Genomic DNA, 21029 nt, shown 5'->3' with positions numbered 1-21029 from the left:
ATAAGGCTCAACCTACACCGACAGAGTACCTTTGTTGTTTAAGTCACTTAAGTTCTCCTCTCTAAACTGTTTCTGCGTACCTATTTATGACAGAGCTGTTATATTTTTAATGGTGAGAAGTCTTGAACCTTTACTCAGATCTGTGAATTTACCTTCGATTGATCCATTAAGTGATGGACCACTAGGAATCAGGCAAAAAACATTCAAAAGTCACTTGGTTGGCTGTGTTTTGTCTTAGCTAAGGATATACAGTATAATGTAAGATGTCCCAAAACTAATAAATCACTGTAATTGTTTGTAGCACAAAGAAGATTGGATTACAAGTTTGAAATCATTACTTCCAATGGTAACAATTCTAAACATTGGCTTAAGGAATCTCAGAGGACAAAACTGATAAGACCACAAAAACAACATCCTTGCCAGATGTAAAATTGGTTTCAGACCTCATGAGAAGAGAGCCTTTTCTTTCTGCCTGCTGAGTTAGAATGTCAGCCGCAGAGACTCAGTGTTTTTTCATCTTTCACAGTCCTATTTAAAGGTGAAGTGCTGGATTTAATTTGTTGCACAAATGAAGGAGAAGTTGACCAATAAGGTCTTGAGCATACAGTAACTCTGTAATCTTCTTTTGGTATGTAGAAAAGCAAGGAATGTGTAAAGCAAAGTTGTACATTAAAATTGTATGTGGTGAAATAAATAATAATATGAATTTACATACAAATACAAGAAATTGCAGTAAGTGTTATTTCTAGGGACAGCTTGTGGAATCCACCCATTCAATTGGATATTTGCATAACATTCAGAAATACCCTATTTAGAGGATACAATGCTACAGGATGGACTTGGGAACAGAAATACTGCAACTTTCACCTTTAAAAAATATGCTAAAAATTTAAGGATCTTTCATCCTTTTAAATCAGTAATGTGTCCGTTGAGTAAAAAAAATCTGAAAATGTTCAACTGTGGAATGTAAAACCGTACTAAATAAAATCTCATTGGTGTGTTTGCTAGTATTAATTATTGTGTGAGAGAAAAGTTCTTTTGTTTCCTCTTGGGATCCAAAATGGAAATCTGAAAAAAACACCCAAGAAAGTTAATGTTAACACATGGATATGGTCAGCTGTGCTTTGGTATTTTTTCATCAAAATACCTTTTCTTCTTGTCAGCCATCATAACTGCCAGTATTAGGAGGAAAGAGCTTACACAGAGTGCTATTACCAAAATCAGATTATGAGCCGAATGTGCCTATTTGTAATCCATTACTCAAATTTACACCCATGATCCTAGTTGGTATTGCAGAAAACAAGAGGGGAAAAAGATTACATGCTACTTTTGGGATTACCATTAGGAAAAAGAAAATCAAGCAAAGAATGTACTCAGATGCTTTTATAATATGCAGTGTTTAGTGCAGTTAAATTCAGAATTCTGATATTATCACTGTGAATCCTGTCAATGTTAAAATGACATTTTAAGTTTTGGATGATTGGTCATTATCATAGAGCAAAATTTCCTAATGCAGATCCTCATGACCTCATTGTCTCCTGGGTTGTGTACCAACTCATCACTTGATTATTTAATTGAACCCACTATTTAAATAATAATCTAGGGGCAGCAAGGTTTTCTGACAATTTAGGCACTGTTGCCTCACAGATTCGTGGCCCTACTGTACTGTAGGTTAGATGATTCCAACTTAGCAAATGAAAGTCCAGCTGTATTGAAAACCAGCAGACTCTGGTGTCACCAGGACTAGGACTGAGAAGTCTCAGAACAAACTTTGTGCTGTACAGCATAGTCAAGTCAGAAGCAACAAGATGTCAATAAGAGATAGACAGTGATAATAGCATGTATTACTTGCTAGATCAGGAATATGAAAAGTATTATAACTGCATTTTCTGAAACCCTGGTACTGGAAACCTTACAACAAGAATTAGTGAAGAGAAAGAAAATTAGAACAAATGAGACAAATTAAAGAAAATACCTGTAATGATTTTGTTCAGATCATCTGAAACTTAAATATATTTTTTACAGAGTCAATATCATACCAATTACATACAGTAGCATTACTCTTAATGACAAAAAGCAGCAATCAAATTTGCTGAGTCTCACTGTGCCTCTCTTCATATCTGCAAACAGATTCTACTTTTTATTCCTTTCCTAAAAATAATACAGTGACAGAAACGCTATGTACCGTAGAGTGCTTTGCAAAAGTATTCAGATCATTGCAAAGTTTTCACACTTTGTTGCTTTAAAGCTTGGAGTTAGACAGTACGACGTAGCAATCAATTTTAGTTAAAGTGTATACTCAACATACTACACATAAAGTAGAAACTAAAAAGATGAAAGTATATAATACTGAATAAAAATGGAAAGGTCATAATTGCAAAAGTATTCAAAATCCTTGAAATTTGAACAGTATATCCTACGGCTATATCATACTAGTACAAATCTCAAGAATTGCAGAATACAAATAAATGGATATGAATAACTGGAACAATTATTCTCCAGATTTTTACTACTTTATTATTTGCATTTTTTTGTGTCAGTGTAGCTTATGCTCATTTGAGCTTTGTTATAAATTAATACCAAGCTAAGTCAACTACTATTAATGTGATGTTTACAGTGGAATGTAAACCCCTCAATTTTTTCATCAATATTAACACATTTCATTTCTTCAACTCTTTGCTCACTGCCAAAATAGCAATATTGAATGAGTAATTAGAAATCTAAAATTCAGTGTTGCTTCGAAAAAACAGAACCAGTCAACTGCATTTAACAACAGGATTGTCAACCACCATAGCTGCTAAACAACTGAGTGTGAATAATGTCATGATTTGTTTTCGCAAGGCTCCGTGACTAGTTTGCCCATCAAAACGGATAACACCCGCTGCACCCTGGGCAGGACAGTGATTTCTGATTTGATTTTGCTTCATTTGGCAATGCATATGGGGTGACATTAATCCAAAGTTTGGATGTTGCTTTGGTGTTATCAACAGTACTCACACTACAGTGTTCTGTTGCTAAAAATAAAAATCTAAACCCAACACCTTATGTTGAAAATCACATTCAGCATCCTGTACTTCCTTAGTCATACAACGTAATAAATTGAGTCCCCATATGTTAAAGATCACATTAATCATGCATTAATATTATACTAAATATAATTTACTTGACCTGTTGTATTCCTGGATCTTAACCAAACTGATCATCTGTGGGAAAAATAGGGTAGGCATGTATGTCAGCATCAACCATTAAAAAATTGTACTTTCTTAAATGTATTCACTTATATGATATGAATGATGCATAGTTCTCCAGAACTGTGTGTCGCAGGTTTAGTGGCTGGTGGCCATGCCTTCACTCGGCCTTGATTGCCATGGCGACAGATGATGCAAAGCCCCTGTCTTTAGTGAGAGCTTTCACTGCAGCAGGAGCTCTTGCTCTGGGCGTATTTAAACCCTATTCAGCTTCTCCTCAGCGATCCGGCACTGATGTCTTCATCTCAGTCCTGAGCCACCGGTCCAGCTTCCCAGGGGAGCCCTTCCTGCTCCTGGTTTCCAGTTTCCTTGGACTCTGCCTGGGAGAGCTTTTGTTTATAGCTGTGCTGCCCGGAGGATGCCAGTAGCTGAGAGGGGACTTGAGGTGGAGTCTGAAGTGGGGACCCAACCTCAGAAGATGTCCACCTTGGCCCAGTCCAGATGAAGCCTGAAAAATTGGTTCCATCCTCTTCCAAGTGCTCCCCCAGTGGACTGCCTGCTGGGAGGTCTTGCCAAAAGAGCAGGCCTGGCCTGGTCATTGGATGAGACTCCCCTGGTCGTGTGCACCTTGAATCAGCCCATCTCCTGGTGCCCTCCAGCTGGACCACTCCGCTCCTCTCTGGACTCTACCCTTCTTGCACTACAGCCCTTCAGTCTGCCTCCCTGCACCCTCGGGTGACTCCAGTGAGCTGTCTGCCCCCTCCACACGCAGCCACCTTTTCCCAGGAAAACCCCCCGGCAGCCCCTGCATCCAGCGTCTGGTCAACAGACTTGGGTGGACAGTTTGCCTTCGGCCTGGCGCTATGCTGTGCCAGATCCCTACTGCGCCCGAGGTGCAGTGAGCCAACAACTCCCCCTGGTCTGTCACGCCTACGCTCTTAGGTCTATTGTGATCAGCACCTGAACCCCCCCAGGAAATGTCTTAGTCAACAAACTTGCTAACGGCACTTTGGCATTCAGGGAAATGTGTGCATTTCAATTGAGATCTGGATAGAAAACAGAGAGTACAAATAGGGGCTAAATGTTCCAACTGGCATGATGTGATTACTGGAGTATCACAGGAAAATACTAGCACCACTGTTCTTCATAATTTACATTAATAATCTAAATTCTGGTATAGTAAGTGGTCAAATTTGCAGAGACAATGCCAAATTGGGAAGATTAACACAAACTGTAAAAGTGTGGAATTCAAAAAGGCAAGCACCTGGTGAGTGATGTGTAGTAAGAGCAGGGTTTTGTTTGCAGGTAGTAACAAATTAAGAGTCAATACAAATTGAGAAAAATTAGCTAAAAGAAGCTACTTATGAAAAGACTTGGATGTTTGTGTCGAGAAATTGCATATATCTTCCAAAAATTGTGAGGAAAATGAAAAAGACAAAATGTTAAGCCAAATTTAAGTGTAGGATTCAAATCAAAGGTTGTTATGTTAAAATTGTACAATGCACTAGTTAGGCCTCATTTAAAATAGTATCTATAATTCTGGTCACTATGTTTCAAAAAAGCTTTTGCTGTTGTGGAATCATTCTAAATAAGGGAAATGGGATGCACTTCAGGACTTTAAGGAATGCCCTGCACTAACTGCACTAACAGGAAAGAATACAAAGGAACCTCATACAAGAATTCAAAATCAATGCAGTAGACTTCTTCAAAACTGAACAGTGAAACACGAACCAGAGAGCACAAGTGGATACTATGTCGAAATGTATTTAAAACCGAGAATAAGAGGCAATCCTTTAACTTAAGGGTTGGAAGAAGCAACCCAGCCGTATGGTTGAAGGCAATACTTGGGGTTCCTACAAAAGAAATGGGTCAATAAACTACTAACTACCAAATGGGCCGGATGAACCGAATGGCCTCTACTCGTTTGTTACCTTCCTTTTGTGAAGAAATTCAATTGGGATGTGTCTTAGAGCAAGGTGTGGTCAATAAGTCAGCTAGTATGAATTGATTTTTCATAAAGATGCCAGAACATTGTTTACACCAATCCTACACGCAGCTTTTAGAGGACTTTGTAAGTGATTGCTGAGACATACAGTAGTACTGGTCAATAGTTGCTCACACCCACCGTCACAAGTGAGTCACAAGTGAATTTCTAAATGGCCATGCTGTGTACCTTATAATACCATAATTACCCAAATATAAGCCAACCTTGAATATAAGTAGCACCCAGAAATTTGGATCTTGGATGTTTGTTTTTTTTAATTACAAAACTCAAGTTACCTTTCTGAACAGAAATGGTTAAAATGGAATAATAAAAAATAAAGGATGATGCAGAGGAGTTTAAAATACAAAAAAACAACAAAATAATGTGCAGATAAACATCATGCTTTGTTTCTTTTAAAACTCTTCTTGGTTCCCTTTTCAAGCAAGAGCTCTTCCTTCATCTGATGATTCTCAGGCTGTTTAGCACACAGGGTTTCCTCCTTCTTAAGTGAAATGGTGTACTGTGACCTCTTGTTCATTTTGGATGATTAAAAATGAATGTAAAAGTTTTGTTTTTATCAGTTGATTTCAACAACACACCAAGCAAAAATGTCAGTCTGTTACAGTATGCGCAAACAGTTCAATACTGTTTAGCACTCTGGTGGTAAATATGTCAACAACCAGATCAACTTCCCAAATTTTGTACTTGTATTCAAATATAAGCAGCAGTTGTATGACTCCCCTGAAATTTCAGGGGAAAAGTGTGGCTTATATTCTGGTAAATAAGGTCCTTTTTTAAAGTCTCTATATGCAATTATTATTGTGCTGTTTATGTGTGTCTTATTAAATGCTGCATATACTTATACACTGGCAATCAGAAAAGAAAATGAGATCAATTTCAGTCTCAGTACCAGCAGAAATGGTTTGCTTTTCATAGATATCATCTATGATCAGCTGTGATCATCTTCTAAGCTGCTTGCTTGCACCTCCTCTGTCACTTCAGTGGATGTGCTGCTGCGCTCTGATCATGTCTTTCAGATCCCTGTCTGAACCTGCTCTTCACTGCCTGGAGCCATAATTCAACAGAAGGCTGGGGATCAAATGTCTTTGGTGTCATCGTATACATATGAATGTGCATTAGAGCAGAAAGGCGTGAGGCTGAGAGGAGGAACGTGAAATTGCTTTTTTTTTATGACGCTGACATGGGAAAACCCCTTCTCAGAAACAGCACTGTGGTAAGGGAAATCAACAGAAGCTTATTGATGTTCCGGAAGCAGATAGGATGGCTAGTGTTCACAGTGTTAACTAATTTATACACAGAAGAGGCAGCTAGACACTTTCCTGCTTGTTTTAAACACATCCATTCCCTCAAAGCAGAGTCACACAGCGACTTCATCTTTCTGAAGTATGTCACTGGGCATTTGATTGGCAGAGATGTGGATATCTTGCTTTGCCACTGGCCAAGTTCAACAAATTCAAAAGCTCAGATCTGGATTCAAATTAATCAGTCAAAACTATTATTAACTTTGTCAGCGACTTCTCTTCTAAAGTTTTGGTGACTTTTTCATTCTCTGGAGAGAGATGTGTTGTGAAAAGCTTAACATGTTAAGCATGTGGGCTAAAAACACTGCATATTTCTTGTGAATTCTGGTGATCCATGTACTACTATGGCCCTAATGGCTAGTAAAAGCTTTCAGCTGTGTTTCATGTCTTTATGATGACTACCTGAAATTGGGAAACCTCTTAATGTGAAATTGCAAAATTTCTGAATTATCTGAAATTGGGAGAGATTGAACTATATTACAGGACATAATCCCACAATCAGCTGATTTTCTGCAATTTTCCAGCATGTCGGGCACAAAATGAAACAAGGAAACTCCTATGGCATCCATGCAGCGCACCTCTGCTACCAACTTTGTGTATTTCAAAAACTTTTTGAAACTTTTTTGTACCACTGAATGAATTGTTTCTTCCGTCACAGTGTCATGATAAAGTAATGACCACTGCAGATCTTGTAGCAGACTGTACCTCCCTACACAGGTTTTGTAGGCTACTGAACCACCAGCGCAACCACAGATCAACACAAGATGCTGAATCACATAATTGCCCTTTTTATTAAAAAGGATCCACAATCAACACATAATCCCTTGTAACAAAAACATATGATACCATGCTAATCCCATACTACTAAACAGTCCTGTACATCTCTGTTCCTTGAAAAGTCCTCCAAAAAATCCAATACACTCCACAAATCAACTTATCATCCAGGTACACCCCCTTCTTCCATGCTGAAGATCTAAAACAGTCCTTCGGTTTTCTAACGCATCTTCAGTCCTGACAGTCCCAAACTACATATTGCATTTTACTCCCCCTATTCTGCTGTCTGCCAGAAATAGGGCAGGGGAAGAAAAGAGCACCTGAGCTTCCTTGGCCTTCACTGCCCGAAGCGTTATATCTCCTTTCTGATCAGAAATCAAGGACTTGAACAAGGGTCAGGAATGTCCATGTGATCATGGGGTGGAGCTACTTGAGGAATCAGTCGTCACTGTGCAGCGTCCTTAATTCCTCTGTCTCTCCTGTCTGTTCCAGGTCCAGTCTTAGCCATCTTAACACACCCACACATCTAATGTGTCACCTCTGACTGTGTGATATTTGCTCGGTGTCCAGTCAAACAGGATCACTTAGTTTGTGATGACTGGCATCTGCTGTACTGTTTGCACTAGGAAGGCTGGGAGACCTTGATAGGAAATAGAAAGAGACACAAAAACCCAATAAACCCTGACTGAGCTCTGGCCATTGTCCTATGCATAACAAAGAGAAATACAGACCTCAAGCCACTACCTTACACCCGCTTCTGTCACCCCGGCCAAATTTACTCCACAGCTCTGTACACTCTGAATTAGTTCCCAGCCACCGGACTTCATCAATCAAGCTGTTTTTCTGAAAATAATTGTTTTGGCTTATCAGATGTAGTCTGGACTTTCTTTGATTGAGATGAGAAAGTGGAAAGATAACAGTGTTTCTGTTTTAGACATGTGAACGACAATGCAACAATCAAACAAAACTAAAGTTTTCAAATTCTATTAAGTATTTGCAGAATATGTTGTAAGGTAGCCAGTGACTGACACATTAGCTTTTATTGCTAAGTTATACAGTAGCGATGTATGACTTTTCATTCATGTTTTAACATAGCTGTTCGCAAGATGATTGAAAATGGTTAGGTAGATACTGTAGCATTATTTCACCTCAAGCTATTACAAGGCAAAACAGGGTCCACCCAACAAGTGGAATAAAAACAAATGTCTTTTATGGTACACATGCTTTTTTTTGGAACCTTTAAGTACTCGTACTAGTACTCCTCTTACTAGTTGTGTAAATCCCTGCTTAGAATTCATCTAACATCATGTTATATCATATCTATGGGCAACCAAAGCTGATCCACTTCTTCCATGGCTATTCAATGATGATCTCAAAGACTGAAGAGCATGCGATCATTCATCTTATATGCAAGATAGCAGGTATAATGCAGAGCAAATTAATGGAAACTGCTACAGCAAAAGCTGTTCCCTCCTTACTTCACAGTGAAGTGACAGGCAAAGGGCTTCAAGACAGAACAGAATAAATACATCAGAATAAATAAAAGATGAGCCCGGGTCTGGGTGACCCTCAGATGTAAGCAGTCCAGGAGTCATCTATACTGTGGAAAGCATGATGTCTGACTTTGCAAATCAAGTTTCCAAAGATTCCATACTCTTGGCACGTCCGCTGGCAGCATTGACACCAGTCTCTGAGCATCTGGGGAGTGACATCAGTGTCTGACATGACAAAACTCTTGCTGCCTACTTGTGCGATATTTGCAAGCCTGTGAATATTTTTATATAGTGGCATTCTGTCTGCCTTCAAACACCCTTCGGGTTTGGAAAAAAGTACCCCAGCAAAACAATCTGGCACCTCACGTCAAAGGACCCCTTTCTACTTGTATACCACTCCACCACAACACAGATTCAGTTCTTTTTAAAACTTGTTTTGTGTCCTTTAACCGTGAATTCCACATTGGTGGTCCATTTCTCATTTTCCACTTTGGCACATAACCTTTTGCCTTAAATGCACAAAAATAAGCAATGTATTAAACCTTATGGGTGGCATGGTGGCGCAGCGGTTAGCATTGTATACATGTATAACTGTATGTCTACATTCATGACTTGAATATCAAATATTTATAGAATACATTGTGTTCAAAGCAGGCAGCAGGGTCCTCTGGGTCCCTGGGTTTCTAGACCTGGGCTGCTCTCTACATGAGGTTTGTGTGGTTTTCTCCCACAGTCCCCAAGACTCCTCAACACATACCGGTGGCTAATTGACTTCTGGGGAAATTGGTCCTGCCGTGAGTGTCGTTGTCCCAAGACAGACTAGCATCCCATCCAGGGTGTATCCTGCCTTGCGCCCGTTGCTTGCCGGGATGGGCTCCAGCTCCCCCCGCGGCCCTGAATTGGATGAAGTGTTTAGAAAATGTATAGATGCGTTAAACATCTTTCTCTGAAGGAGAGAAGAAAAAAATGCTGAATGCTCATTTCAAACGCTGAATGAAAATAATCACTTTTTTCTCTACTAGTTGAGCTCGTGACCTAAAGATGGCAGAAAGATATGGAGCTCCTTGCTATGATCCACAAAGGTGATTCCTGTCTCCAATTGTGCATGTTAGCTACCTTTTTTAAAGCACAACAAAGTCCAACATACTTTTTCAACATTTAGCATCACCTCATTGCCTGTTGTCTGTGTTTTTCTTACACAATTGTATTGTTGTTTTTTGTACTACTTTCCGTCTGAGAGCTAGCTAAATAGCATTTTGTTATAACATACACCTGTGTATGAGTATAATGACAATAAACGTGAACTTGAACATTGCTCAGGTGAGTATAACTTCAGGTGTATAACTACAGTATAAGGCTGACAAGATTTCTTACTCGCAGTTGTGTATAGATTAAATATTAAACACCACAATGCTGTTCAGATTTTATTTAGGTTTTGTGAGCTATAGCACATGCATTGCTTGTCCTGTGTCAACAACACTGCTCGCCAAACGACTCCCCCAAAACCTCAACTTGCAAGACCGCCACCACAGCGAAACCCAGGAAAGCATTTTCTGAGCTCTTCACCACTGTGACCCTCAGAACAGGATTGAATCAATGAACATGATATCACTGACCACGATGAAGCTGTCAAGATAATGGCTAGCATCTCTTGAGATTTATAACGTGGACCAAAAAACAAACCAATTACATGTCACGCTGAAACTACACTACAATCATTGCTCAGTATCATGCTGACTTGCTGAACTAGCTCTGTCATGCAGTTTCCCAGCCCAGTTCCTGGAGCATCTTTGTCTCTTTCATTCTTTGTTCCACCTGAGCTCTTAATTTAAACTTCATATAAGTGCACGATTAGAACTCTTTACTATTACCCTGGCCTGTTTCAGAAATCTCTATTGTGTTATTTCCAAGGAACACAGCACATAGCACGTTTGGTTCAAGGTTGGTACACCATAGTTTTCTGAGTAACTTGTAACTTGTTTTCTGAGTAACAGGTGGGAATGATACGGTATCAAAAACTACCTCAATCAGCGTCTTTAGTGATGTATAGACTCATTTGTTACATTTTGATTCATCACTTAAATAATCCCAAATAAAATGGTTTAAGAAACCTAATGTCCTACATAATATTCACTAACTCGGTTCTAGTACTTAACAGCTGAATTTAAAAAACGAATTGTCCAGCAAGGTTAATTAAGATGCATCTCGAAGGCAATGAAATCCGAAAGAGACTCCAGTACCAAAAAACACTACAGGCATCCACAAAAATGGCCACAATTCAAAGACTATTATTCTTCGCGAGTCTGAACACCTGGATTATCAAACCTATCGAGGTTTGACAATCTCCATTTTATTATATGTCCTGCCATTTGAAATACAGTATACATTGCACTTTAATGGGAAGCTCTTGAAGTCTGCCACCAATGATTATGTAAACAGGCAGTTAGACAATCAGGCTAGTTTCACGGACAAACTGGTTGACTAGCTCGAGATGAAGGTTATTCATATCAAGAAACAAAAAAAAATGTTTTTGAAAGCCCCATGAATATTTTGCATCTAATCAAAGAGCACAATGTTTCCTTTTTGATTAGATGCAAATAAATTTTGCATTCAACTTCAACTGACTGAAGAGTGCATATTGCACTGTTCTTTAAGCTTGACCAACTGCTTAGTGATTGATAGGATACTTTAGCCAATAGTTACAAGCTTCCTAAACTATTCCTAAAATAAAATATGCATTTTATTTTATGATCATTTTATTTTGCTTGGAAAGAAATTTGCAAAGCACTTTATTGAGATGTGCCACATACATATATACTGTATATATATATACACATCAATGGTGGTTCAAACAGTTTGCATTCATAGAAGTGTAGGCATGTAGGCTCAACACTGGCCATTCCAAGTCAATGAAATGTTTGTTCTTCGTGTTCAGAAAGCTACAATCAGAGATGTGCATTAGGAGCATCAATTAAAACATTCATACATTAATATGCATTTCATGTTCACAGCATGAATTGGTCATTAGTAGTTTCAAAAGCCATTAGAATTACGCATGGCTTAGTTCATTGTAGTGATATTTCACATAATGCCATACTTTAAATTTTGAGAAGCAAGCATTACAGTGGCACGTTTTAAGAACATAATTCACACTTGACACTATCTGACTAACTACTTAAGAATTTAAGTGGTACATTTATAAGACTATTATCTAAATTGATTTCCTTATTCATGTAAATCAATGCTAATGTGTTTCTTCCAATTTGTATAAAATTAATTCATAGTAGCACAACCTAGGTTCTCATAAAGCACAAGCAGTGAAGTTAGTTAAACTGGATCCAGAAGATATGAATCAAGTGAAGGCCAAACAAAAATATTCCAGAAAAAAACATCCTCTGTGGTTTTGCTCTCATGTGAAATCATACGTTAATTTGTAGATAATACTTGTTACAACTAGCAGTACTTACAGCATTGTGCTAAGAAATTAAAACAAACTAATTTTCTATCAAAACACTACTGTATTTCTTGACTTCTTATGCCAAACAAGCTTACACTGTAACACTGCATAAAAATAATAAGCTACATACATACAATAATATATAACAAAAAATAAGCAGTTTGTTCCTGAATCAAACAATGCTCACAGCAGAATATAGACAGAAACGAAGCTCAGAAACCCAGCATTTTGGGACCCATCACGTCCCTTCAGTCTGTCCTCAGGCAGAGGGAAGAGGGAGAAAAAAAGGCAACAAAACTCAGGTATCAAGTTTTCACTTTTATTTAAGATTTAGTTCCAGATCTGCAGAGAGAGGTACAATTTCTTTAGCTCTTCATTTTTAAACTTTTTTTTAGCAACATGTAAAACCCATGGTTAACTGCATCTGTTTCTCTTTGAGTTTTTCTTATGAATACTGAACAGTCGGCAAGAACCTACAAAGTCAATGAGAAGGGATTAAGAAGACCATTAAAAATGTAAGAGGGGGGAAAGAAAGACAACCGCTGACGGAGGCCAAAGATGAAGCTCTTGGCTGCTGATCACTCGTTGTCCTAATCGCCACTATCCCAGCACACACAGTTCCAAATAATAAAATACAATGATGTAGAGAGATAGAAAGAAAATATAGATCCCATTACTTTAAATTATTTCTCGTAGGTGGCCCTGTCTTACCTTAAAAACGCTGAATTTCAATTTAAACTAGAGCCAAAATTAAAAAAAAAAACACCACATAGACTTTTTTTTTTCCATCTGAGTCAAACTACAAGCCCTTACTTACTTCATCTTGTAACCAGCCACGTGCCAACTCCCAAACGAAAAAGAACCAAGAAGTGCCTTCACGTTGTTTTTCTTTTCACTAATGCTGGGTTGAGAAAATAAATTAAAATACGGGATTCCTGCAGGACCCTAACATAATTCATTGTCCACTTATCCTAATTTCAGATAAGATTTTTCTCATCGATTCCTGCTGTCTTATCACTACAACTAACATATCGCCTTCGTCTTGAATCGCTGCAACAAAGTGGGCCCTGTTGGAAAATAAGCGCGACTTGGTGCTGGACTGGAGCAAAGGGTTCTAAGAGCCCTCAATAGGACGTGCTTTGTGAGCAAAGGTTGCAATGGCAGGCACCACACAGTGGTACCGAGAGTCTTCAACAGGCAAGAGAGAGGGAGCGATACGTCTCCCTTCTCTTTGATTTCCTAGTCCTGTTCTCCTTCTGCAACGTACTGCCCTCTGATACAGAGGGTCTGAAACGCCACTGCACAAGAGGGTGCCAGCTGCTCTCCAGCACAGCTGCAGAGCCCAGAGCAGGCTCCTAGCAGTGCTCAAAGTCACTCCCTATTCAAGTGAGTCACTTCCTAGAATTCAGAAACAGCCCATTAGAGCCCACGGCTTTCATTAGGGTGCAGCCCTTCACAACATAACTCGGACCAGGGGGGTGGGGTTAACATTTCTAGTGTAGTATTATCTATTCACCACCAATTAGGGTGCATTTGATATAAACAGGACCGCAGGTAAAACAGTTCCCAAGAATAATAACTGGCCAAAATAATTAACTTTCAGATCACAGTCCAGACCATCAAAACCATAGGATCTGTGGGGCAATGGGGCCTGTTGTCTCTCCCACATGAAGACAACAGAATAGCACTGCTAGGCATAGCTATCAAGGCCAGTATTGTCTTTTCTTATTTTGTTTCCTAAACAAAAATATCTCTTATCATATCTTGGGTATCTTTACAAGTAAACGTTTCTATTCTTTTAACTTTAGGTTAAGTAATTTCTGCAATGCCATCTTCAGATTCACATCAGTTTCTCTTTAAAATTCCCCATAATTCCTACTCCGGAAGAGCTAACATTTAGTTAACATAAAGACCCCACCAGATCAGGTCTCAAAGCGTCAGATTATCTCTTCGCCTACTGATCGAGCAGGAATCCCATTGCAGTAATGCAACCTGTGACCAGGCTGAGTTTGGACAGCATGACCAGAAATGAGTCTGGGATAGGGGGGGGTGTGGAAAAAAAGTCAGAAAAAGATCAGAATACAGAGAAAGAAAAATATATAATCTTGTTATTATTTGTTAATAGTTTTGTTTGTATCTGCTGATTTTTGTGTTTTCTTAATTCCTAGTGACGGTCCATAGCAGCGCTCTGTATCAGGTCTGTGGGGGTCTGAGTTGGGGGTCTGAAAGCGGTCTGGAAGCCAGGAGGCGGTGAATGGAACTGGCTGGTGGGGTTGGCAGAAGGCGGGTAGGGGGCCCAGCCTGCTCTGTGAAGAGGGATCTGTGCGCTGAAGGGAGTACTGTGAGGCGGCTGTGAGGGGAGAGTTGAGCTGGGACCGTCCATCTCTGTGAGGGCCTGCAGAGATTTGAGCCAGTGAGGTGGATTGTCATCCGGGAGAGAGTCCAAACTGTTGACTGAAGAGGCGGGTATACCTGCAGGACAAGGAAAGAGAGAACTCATCACTACTGGGGAACGTCAGCATGGGTACGCACGTTAGGTAAAAGTGAAAAGCACCGCTACCAACCGGATTTATTTTTTCTTAATGGTGTTTTCATCAAGCACTGGTAATATGGACGTTCAATAACTCCCTTCAAGATGATTAAAAGTAAACATTTCAAGCAGGGAATTTTAGATCCATGTTTGATTCAGCTATAAATTAACTTCTTGCACTTGACAGGTGACATCTCCCCACAGCCCAAACTCAAGGTGGGCATGGGCCAGATGCCAGCATCTTTAGTGAAGTATCTTGTATGCTGTTAACTAGGATATTGACTGACACTGATTTTTTTTCAATTTGGTTTGGCAGTTGATAAGCCAACTGTTTTTTGACAGCCTGTGGAAATCTCTGCTTTCACCTTTGAAATATGTGCATTACATAGCCTCTCTACAACCTTGTTGAACGATGAAACATACATTGGTATGAATGGAACAAAATAACTGAGAAATGGAGATATATTAAATTGTCTTAGCATGGTGAACAACCCATTAACTCTTTGAAACCAAGCGTTTTCTACTGCACCCACAATCAACTTTAATGAACATCTAAATACCACATCTTAACTGCCTATAAGACAGTGTCCTGACAGAAAGAACATGGCATTTCTACTTGAGTTCTGAGTTTGACTCCATAAATGTTTCCTTCACTGTGGCCAACCGAGCTGTAACCAAGCTGAAGAATGTTGTTTACCCAGAGCAGTGCAGCATGGTCAATCATCTTCATACTGCCTTTAATTTCAGACTATAGACTGCCTTTGCTGAAGCAGAGAAATTCCTTTTTCCCCACTCCAACAAAGGACTTAAAAGACCAATTTTAAATAATGCTTCACTAAGTGGGATTTTTTTTTTTCCGTTTTAATGCTCAAGAACAAAAGACTATTAAAAGCATTAACTGAAAGGCCACATAGAGGGCCCTCGGTTAAGTCAAATAAAATGACAAAAAAAATACAAGACAAAAAAAGAATGGAAGTGTCAAAATTTCAACAGGCACAGAGCTAAACTTAAGGGAAAATGCCCAAATGTGTTTGATTTTAAAAATTGTTGAATAGTTTCAAGAACACAATGCTCCGTTTCACTAGATTAAGTCCATGATGATAAAGCCTTTTATTTCAATATTTGTTTTCCATGCAATGTCAACCACAAATCTACACAGACCTCAAATAAGGCCGAAACAAAAGCATAGCAGACTATTTAGCCACAATATGAAGAGCCTCTGGTTTAATTCGAAGGAGCTTCAGGTATTCTGTTTCTCACGTTTGTGTGCCTATAAAACAGGAGATTTGCTGTAAAGGGAGGTGTTACAGCATTTTCATAATCTTCTGTGTTTCTGATGAATATGTAAATTACTTTTCAAGAATGTCACCGAATGCTTTACTTATAAAGCAGCAGCTGTCTGTGAGGCACTTACAACATAAGTGGCTAACAGCTATATCCTCAGCAAACATGGTAAGGAGATAGGAATGTCAATAACGAGGCAGAAGATGGGTGTGGGGAAGAGTCTGGTGAGACATGATATAATGAAAATAAAGGAACAAGTAGAGGTTAATTCCACGCTGAAAGGAAAAGAAAAGAGACAACGTCTCAGCTATGGAGCCTTCTTCAGGTGACAGGTGTTGATATCTGAAGAAGGCTCCACAGCAGAAAGAAATGTAGCATCTATTTTCCCTTCAGCATGGAATAAACCTTTACGTGTTCCTTTGCGGCCTACGCACGCTGACGCAGCTACTATACCTACTTGAACATAATAAAAATAAAGTCAATACCCCAGTGATATAAAGTTAACACACTTCAGTGTGTTAAAATGATAAACCTAAATATAGAACGAAACCTGTTAACTTCTTCACCATAAAACAAGGATTCCTGCTTTTCCATTTAATTTCAAATCTGAACATATTCCAGTATTAACAATGATCAAGCCTTTAAATAAAAACTGTGTAGACTTGGTTTCAGATGCACATAAGCCTCCAAAGCACTGACAGCCAACTGAATGGATTCTGTCAGGGCCAACAAAAGACTAAGCTGAAAACTGCAGAAAGTACATAGAACACCAAATTAGAAGCTTCTTTACACACAAAGTTGAGAGTTTCTGGATCAAATTACATTTCTGTAGGTGATATGTAAAGATAATGTCAAATAGAGCTCTTTCGGTACTACAATCAACCAAGAAATACTGGGAAAGGCACTTGCTTACATTCATAGCATCAACACTCTTTACCGAACATGTCAGAAAATCCATTAATAAAATTTAGAACCAATACCATTTGCTGCATTTTAATGCCTCTTAGAATATGTTACTTGTACAGGTAGAACCACATTCAGCAAGTGTACATCACATATACATAGAGCTTCAGGTTCAGGTCGTCAGCAATCCAAAAGTACAGAATTTTACAGTTAAAATCATTAACGAAAACTACAAGCTACTACAAAAGCAGTACTTAAGCATGATTTATTTTGTGATTTTTTTTCAGTTCATCTGACCTCATAACATCTTTAATTAGGTAGAAGACCTGAGCAACAGTTATATGTCTTCACAACAAATGTGCTACTATTAATCTCATTAATAATATGGTAAACCAAAACCTATTTGAATCACAACCACACTGAGTGTGGAACCAGGTAACTAAACCTGTGGTTGGAGCCAAAGAGTCTAAAGATCACATGGGTTTTGGTTGCCTCAGCAAAGCCTTTTCCTGACAGCTGACAGGTTTCCACTTGACATTTCAATCCTTGAAGAGTGAAACAAAGGGGCACAATAACCCTAGATTTCAATACTCAGATGACAAACAAATCCTCTAGTGAGGTTTTACAGAAGCAACCTTTTTTTCCCCTAAATATGCAGGTGCTCTATAAACTGAGTGGTTTTAACATTAGCAACACAACGAGAAAATACAATTTTGCAGAAAATGTTCATTTTGTTCCATTATAGTCTATACACACAGGTAGTAGGGAAAAATGGGAACTCTTTGGCCAATGATATATGAATTAATGTATAAAAATGCTGGACAGGCCTGGTTGCCTATACATAAAGCATGCATGGCTGCCAGAGGAGATTGACTTGGACTTTGAAGGAGGGGGGGAATTGCTGGGGCACATTGAGCAGAAACCTCAGGGACCAAGACAGCTCTCCCTGCTGGTTTTCTCACGAGCAACAATGTCTAAAGTGAAGTCAGCTTGGAACATGGAAGGAAAATCATTAGAAAACACCAACAGTGGGAAGCAGAACATTCTCCATGATTGCAATATATGTCTATTAATTCAATGTGCAAAGCAAAACAGGCGAACAACCGCAAATCAACTGACAGCAAAAGGCAACCTGGAGCACAAGCAGCCAGTTTAATCAAAAACTGGTCTACCAAGAATTCCATGGACTTGGAAACCACATTTGGGCTGCAGTGCAGAAGCCATTCATCGTACATGTCAAGGCATGTCTGCGAGTCCAGTGGTGCAAAAAAGAACAAGGAATGGAATAAAGAGAAGTGATAGAGCATGTGATAGAATTAGATGATGAACCAGAATGGATGATAAGACTCAGAAGGATCATCCTTCACCATGTTCTTGACAAAAGGACAGGTGCATATGTGGTTCCATCCTATAGAGCTCTACACCCCTGAGTGCTTGGTTCAAATGGTGAAAGGATCTGGTCATTCTGTGATGTTGTGAGGAACATTTTCCTGGCATGATCCCTTAGAAGGCCAGGTCAATGCTAATTGCTGCTTAATGGTACTGAGTGATCATCATTTCCCCATGCAGCACTTCTGTCCTGTCAGGAGAGGTGTCTAATGCGAGAGCATGTGTGGTCGCTCAGTGATGAGCTTGACACTATGTAATCAATAAGTCATGGCCTTCTCAGTCACCAGATCTAAACCACCTCAAACTATGGGATATTCTGGAATGACACCTGAAACAGCATTTTCTACCTCCATCAGCCAGGCTTGAGCTCACTGACTTTTTTTGTGGAAGAATGGTGTCGCATCTCCTGCAGAATTCCAGTCTCTGTGTCATGATGACTACAAACTATACTGGCCACACATGGTGGCCCAACACAATATTAAGTGAATTTATATTAGTGTTTCCATTTTCTTGTCCATTATCTTTAGGTCATCTATACTAAACCCTGTACAGCTGCCTACTGTATATACCTAATAGTTGACAAAAAATAAAAGGAAACTCAGTAAAGGAATTAAGATAAACTTTTTATCTCATATAAATTTGTGCAACTTAAATGTGAACAACTGGAACTTACACTAGCTGTTAAAAGGTCAAACAAAAGCAGTTCACTCAGGATGCAAAGGTAAATAAAAGTTAAATATCATTCTAATTAACAGATTTGAAAGCAAAAATCATGTAAAAGCCACATTTAAAAAGAAAAATGGTAAAGTTGAAATCTTAGGTAAAGAGGGAAAATTATGCTTTGACAATACCTATTCAAAATACTAAACTATTTTAAAAGTGTTACTGAAAGGAAATCAAAATGATTACTCTGATCCACATTTGACAACTATTTTTGAAACTATCAGTTTAGCAATACAGACTAAGACTGCAGTGAGGGCTCTAACATTCAGGCATAATTACTGATAAAAGATAACTGCTAAAAAAGGATCTAGACCAATTTACGCAGTGCAGAGATTCATAAAAATGTTACATATTTAATAGATCTGCAATTACCAAAATGTATTAAGCATGATAAGCCTTTTGTTTTTAAAATGTCACACAAATTGCTACATTTTACTTCTGTCACGGAAAAACTTCAAGTTGCTTACCCTTGTAAAATATGTAAAGACAAACGAGCTGATGTCATTTTCACTTTATCGGACAATACAGTACTGTCCCTCATAAAGCTTGTTTGGCACAACATATTTCTCATTTGTAGTAATCAGTTTGGCTGAAGAACAAAAAAAAACACATAGGCCATATGTAATCCCCATTTCTCATTTCGGTTTTGTTTTGCCTGAAAAAGTCTTCAATTATTTGGATCGCCCTGCATAACTGTATTTATCAGAAATGTACACATTTGCTATGCTTTGCCCTTTTCCGTTGGATTTGTCACAGCTAGGACGCTTACTGGAAGAAATTTTTAATCTGTAGTTTGCCCATGGCACAAGGGTGAAATTTTATTTAAGAGACTGAATGCTAAGTACAAAGGCACATTCATTTGGAAATCCTGTTTACAAGTTTTAAGTCTTGTTCGAAGAGAGCTCTGAGGAGACCAGACAGGAGATTTTTTTTTCTCTGCTGACCTTGACAATGCATTCCTTAATTACCTTGTCTCTACGTTCTGCACAGAGACTCATCTTTAATTTTCAGTTGAAAAGGCACTTCCAAACACAATTACGATCTTCCAGGTAAAAACAAAAAGCCAAGGTCTTCACCTAGTAGAAAACTACTCAGCCTATTGGTTACAAAATGATTCGATCACCTCAATGCCGGCTAAACCTCATAAATACAAAGTTACTTATCGCAAGTCTGGTTTTGGCCAAGATTAAAATCTTAATGGTATTAAGATCAGTCGCCTTTAAATGTTGCTGACAAATATACATGCTGCTTCCATTTAATGCTTTTAAATGAAATAAGTGAGGTCAAGCCCATTTCAAAAGCAATTTAAATTCCATCTCCATTAATTACACCACTTGTAATTAATGATGTATCCAAAAGTATTGGAGGTGTAACTGAGATTCACTAACACCTTCAAAACTATCTCCTGTATTTTGATACATAAGGTCAACAAAATATATAAAACCCTGCTTACATTTTAAATGACCTTTTTTTTTGCCTACACACCCCGAGCAATTTGCAAACGTATTTAAATATCCTTCTACTTTTGACTCTTGTATTGCTGGCCACCACTGGACTGTGATGAAACCCATTTCCTCTCACTAAAGGATTTTCTAAATCTTAACACTTTCCCATTTGGAACACCAACACGGCTAACGGGATATAGTGGTGGAAGTAGACACTGGAGCTATATTTCTAACTTGGCCAATAATAACGATATGAATTCATCAGTTTTGTCAGACCTTGACCTTGGTTAAGTTCTCTATGCTGATTAAGATTTGTCCTCAACAGGGTTGTGACCACTGCTGGAAACAATTCAAGCTGCACGTACTTTGTCTTTATGTTGCACAAGCCACCTTATGAGATTGTCCCATGACTCTTGTCGAGTGCCTGTGCATAGGTCTCTCAGCCCTAGATGGCACCTCAGTCCATTTCATCCTGGCCATGTTCAGGAGCTCAGGTCTTTCAAGTTCCTCAAGGCATAACTACTACATTCACATCTC

General features: G+C 38.8%; 1 protein-coding gene across 4 annotated transcripts in view; it reads right to left on the bottom strand.

The window, feature by feature from the left end:
- Positions 1–12528: 12528 nt before the first annotated feature.
- LOC148829393 (CCR4-NOT transcription complex subunit 4-like) overlaps positions 12529–21029 on the bottom strand; it is a 53168-nt gene continuing 44667 nt past the window's right edge. For all 4 annotated transcript variants that reach the window (XM_088923419.1, XM_088923421.1, XM_088923420.1 and 1 more), the window contains one exon: positions 12529–14690. In XM_088923419.1, coding sequence (XP_088779545.1) covers positions 14383–14690 — 308 coding nt within the window. In that variant the 3' untranslated portion in view covers positions 12529–14382. The remainder of the gene's footprint in view (positions 14691–21029) is intronic.

The sequence above is a fragment of the Atractosteus spatula genome, chromosome 8 (genome assembly GCF_055471065.1).
Source record: "Atractosteus spatula isolate fAtrSpa1 chromosome 8, fAtrSpa1.hap1, whole genome shotgun sequence".
Taxonomy (NCBI): domain Eukaryota; kingdom Metazoa; phylum Chordata; class Actinopteri; order Semionotiformes; family Lepisosteidae; genus Atractosteus; species Atractosteus spatula.
The sequence above is the reverse complement of the archived record's forward strand: the minus strand, read 5'-3'. Positions and strand labels throughout refer to the sequence as shown.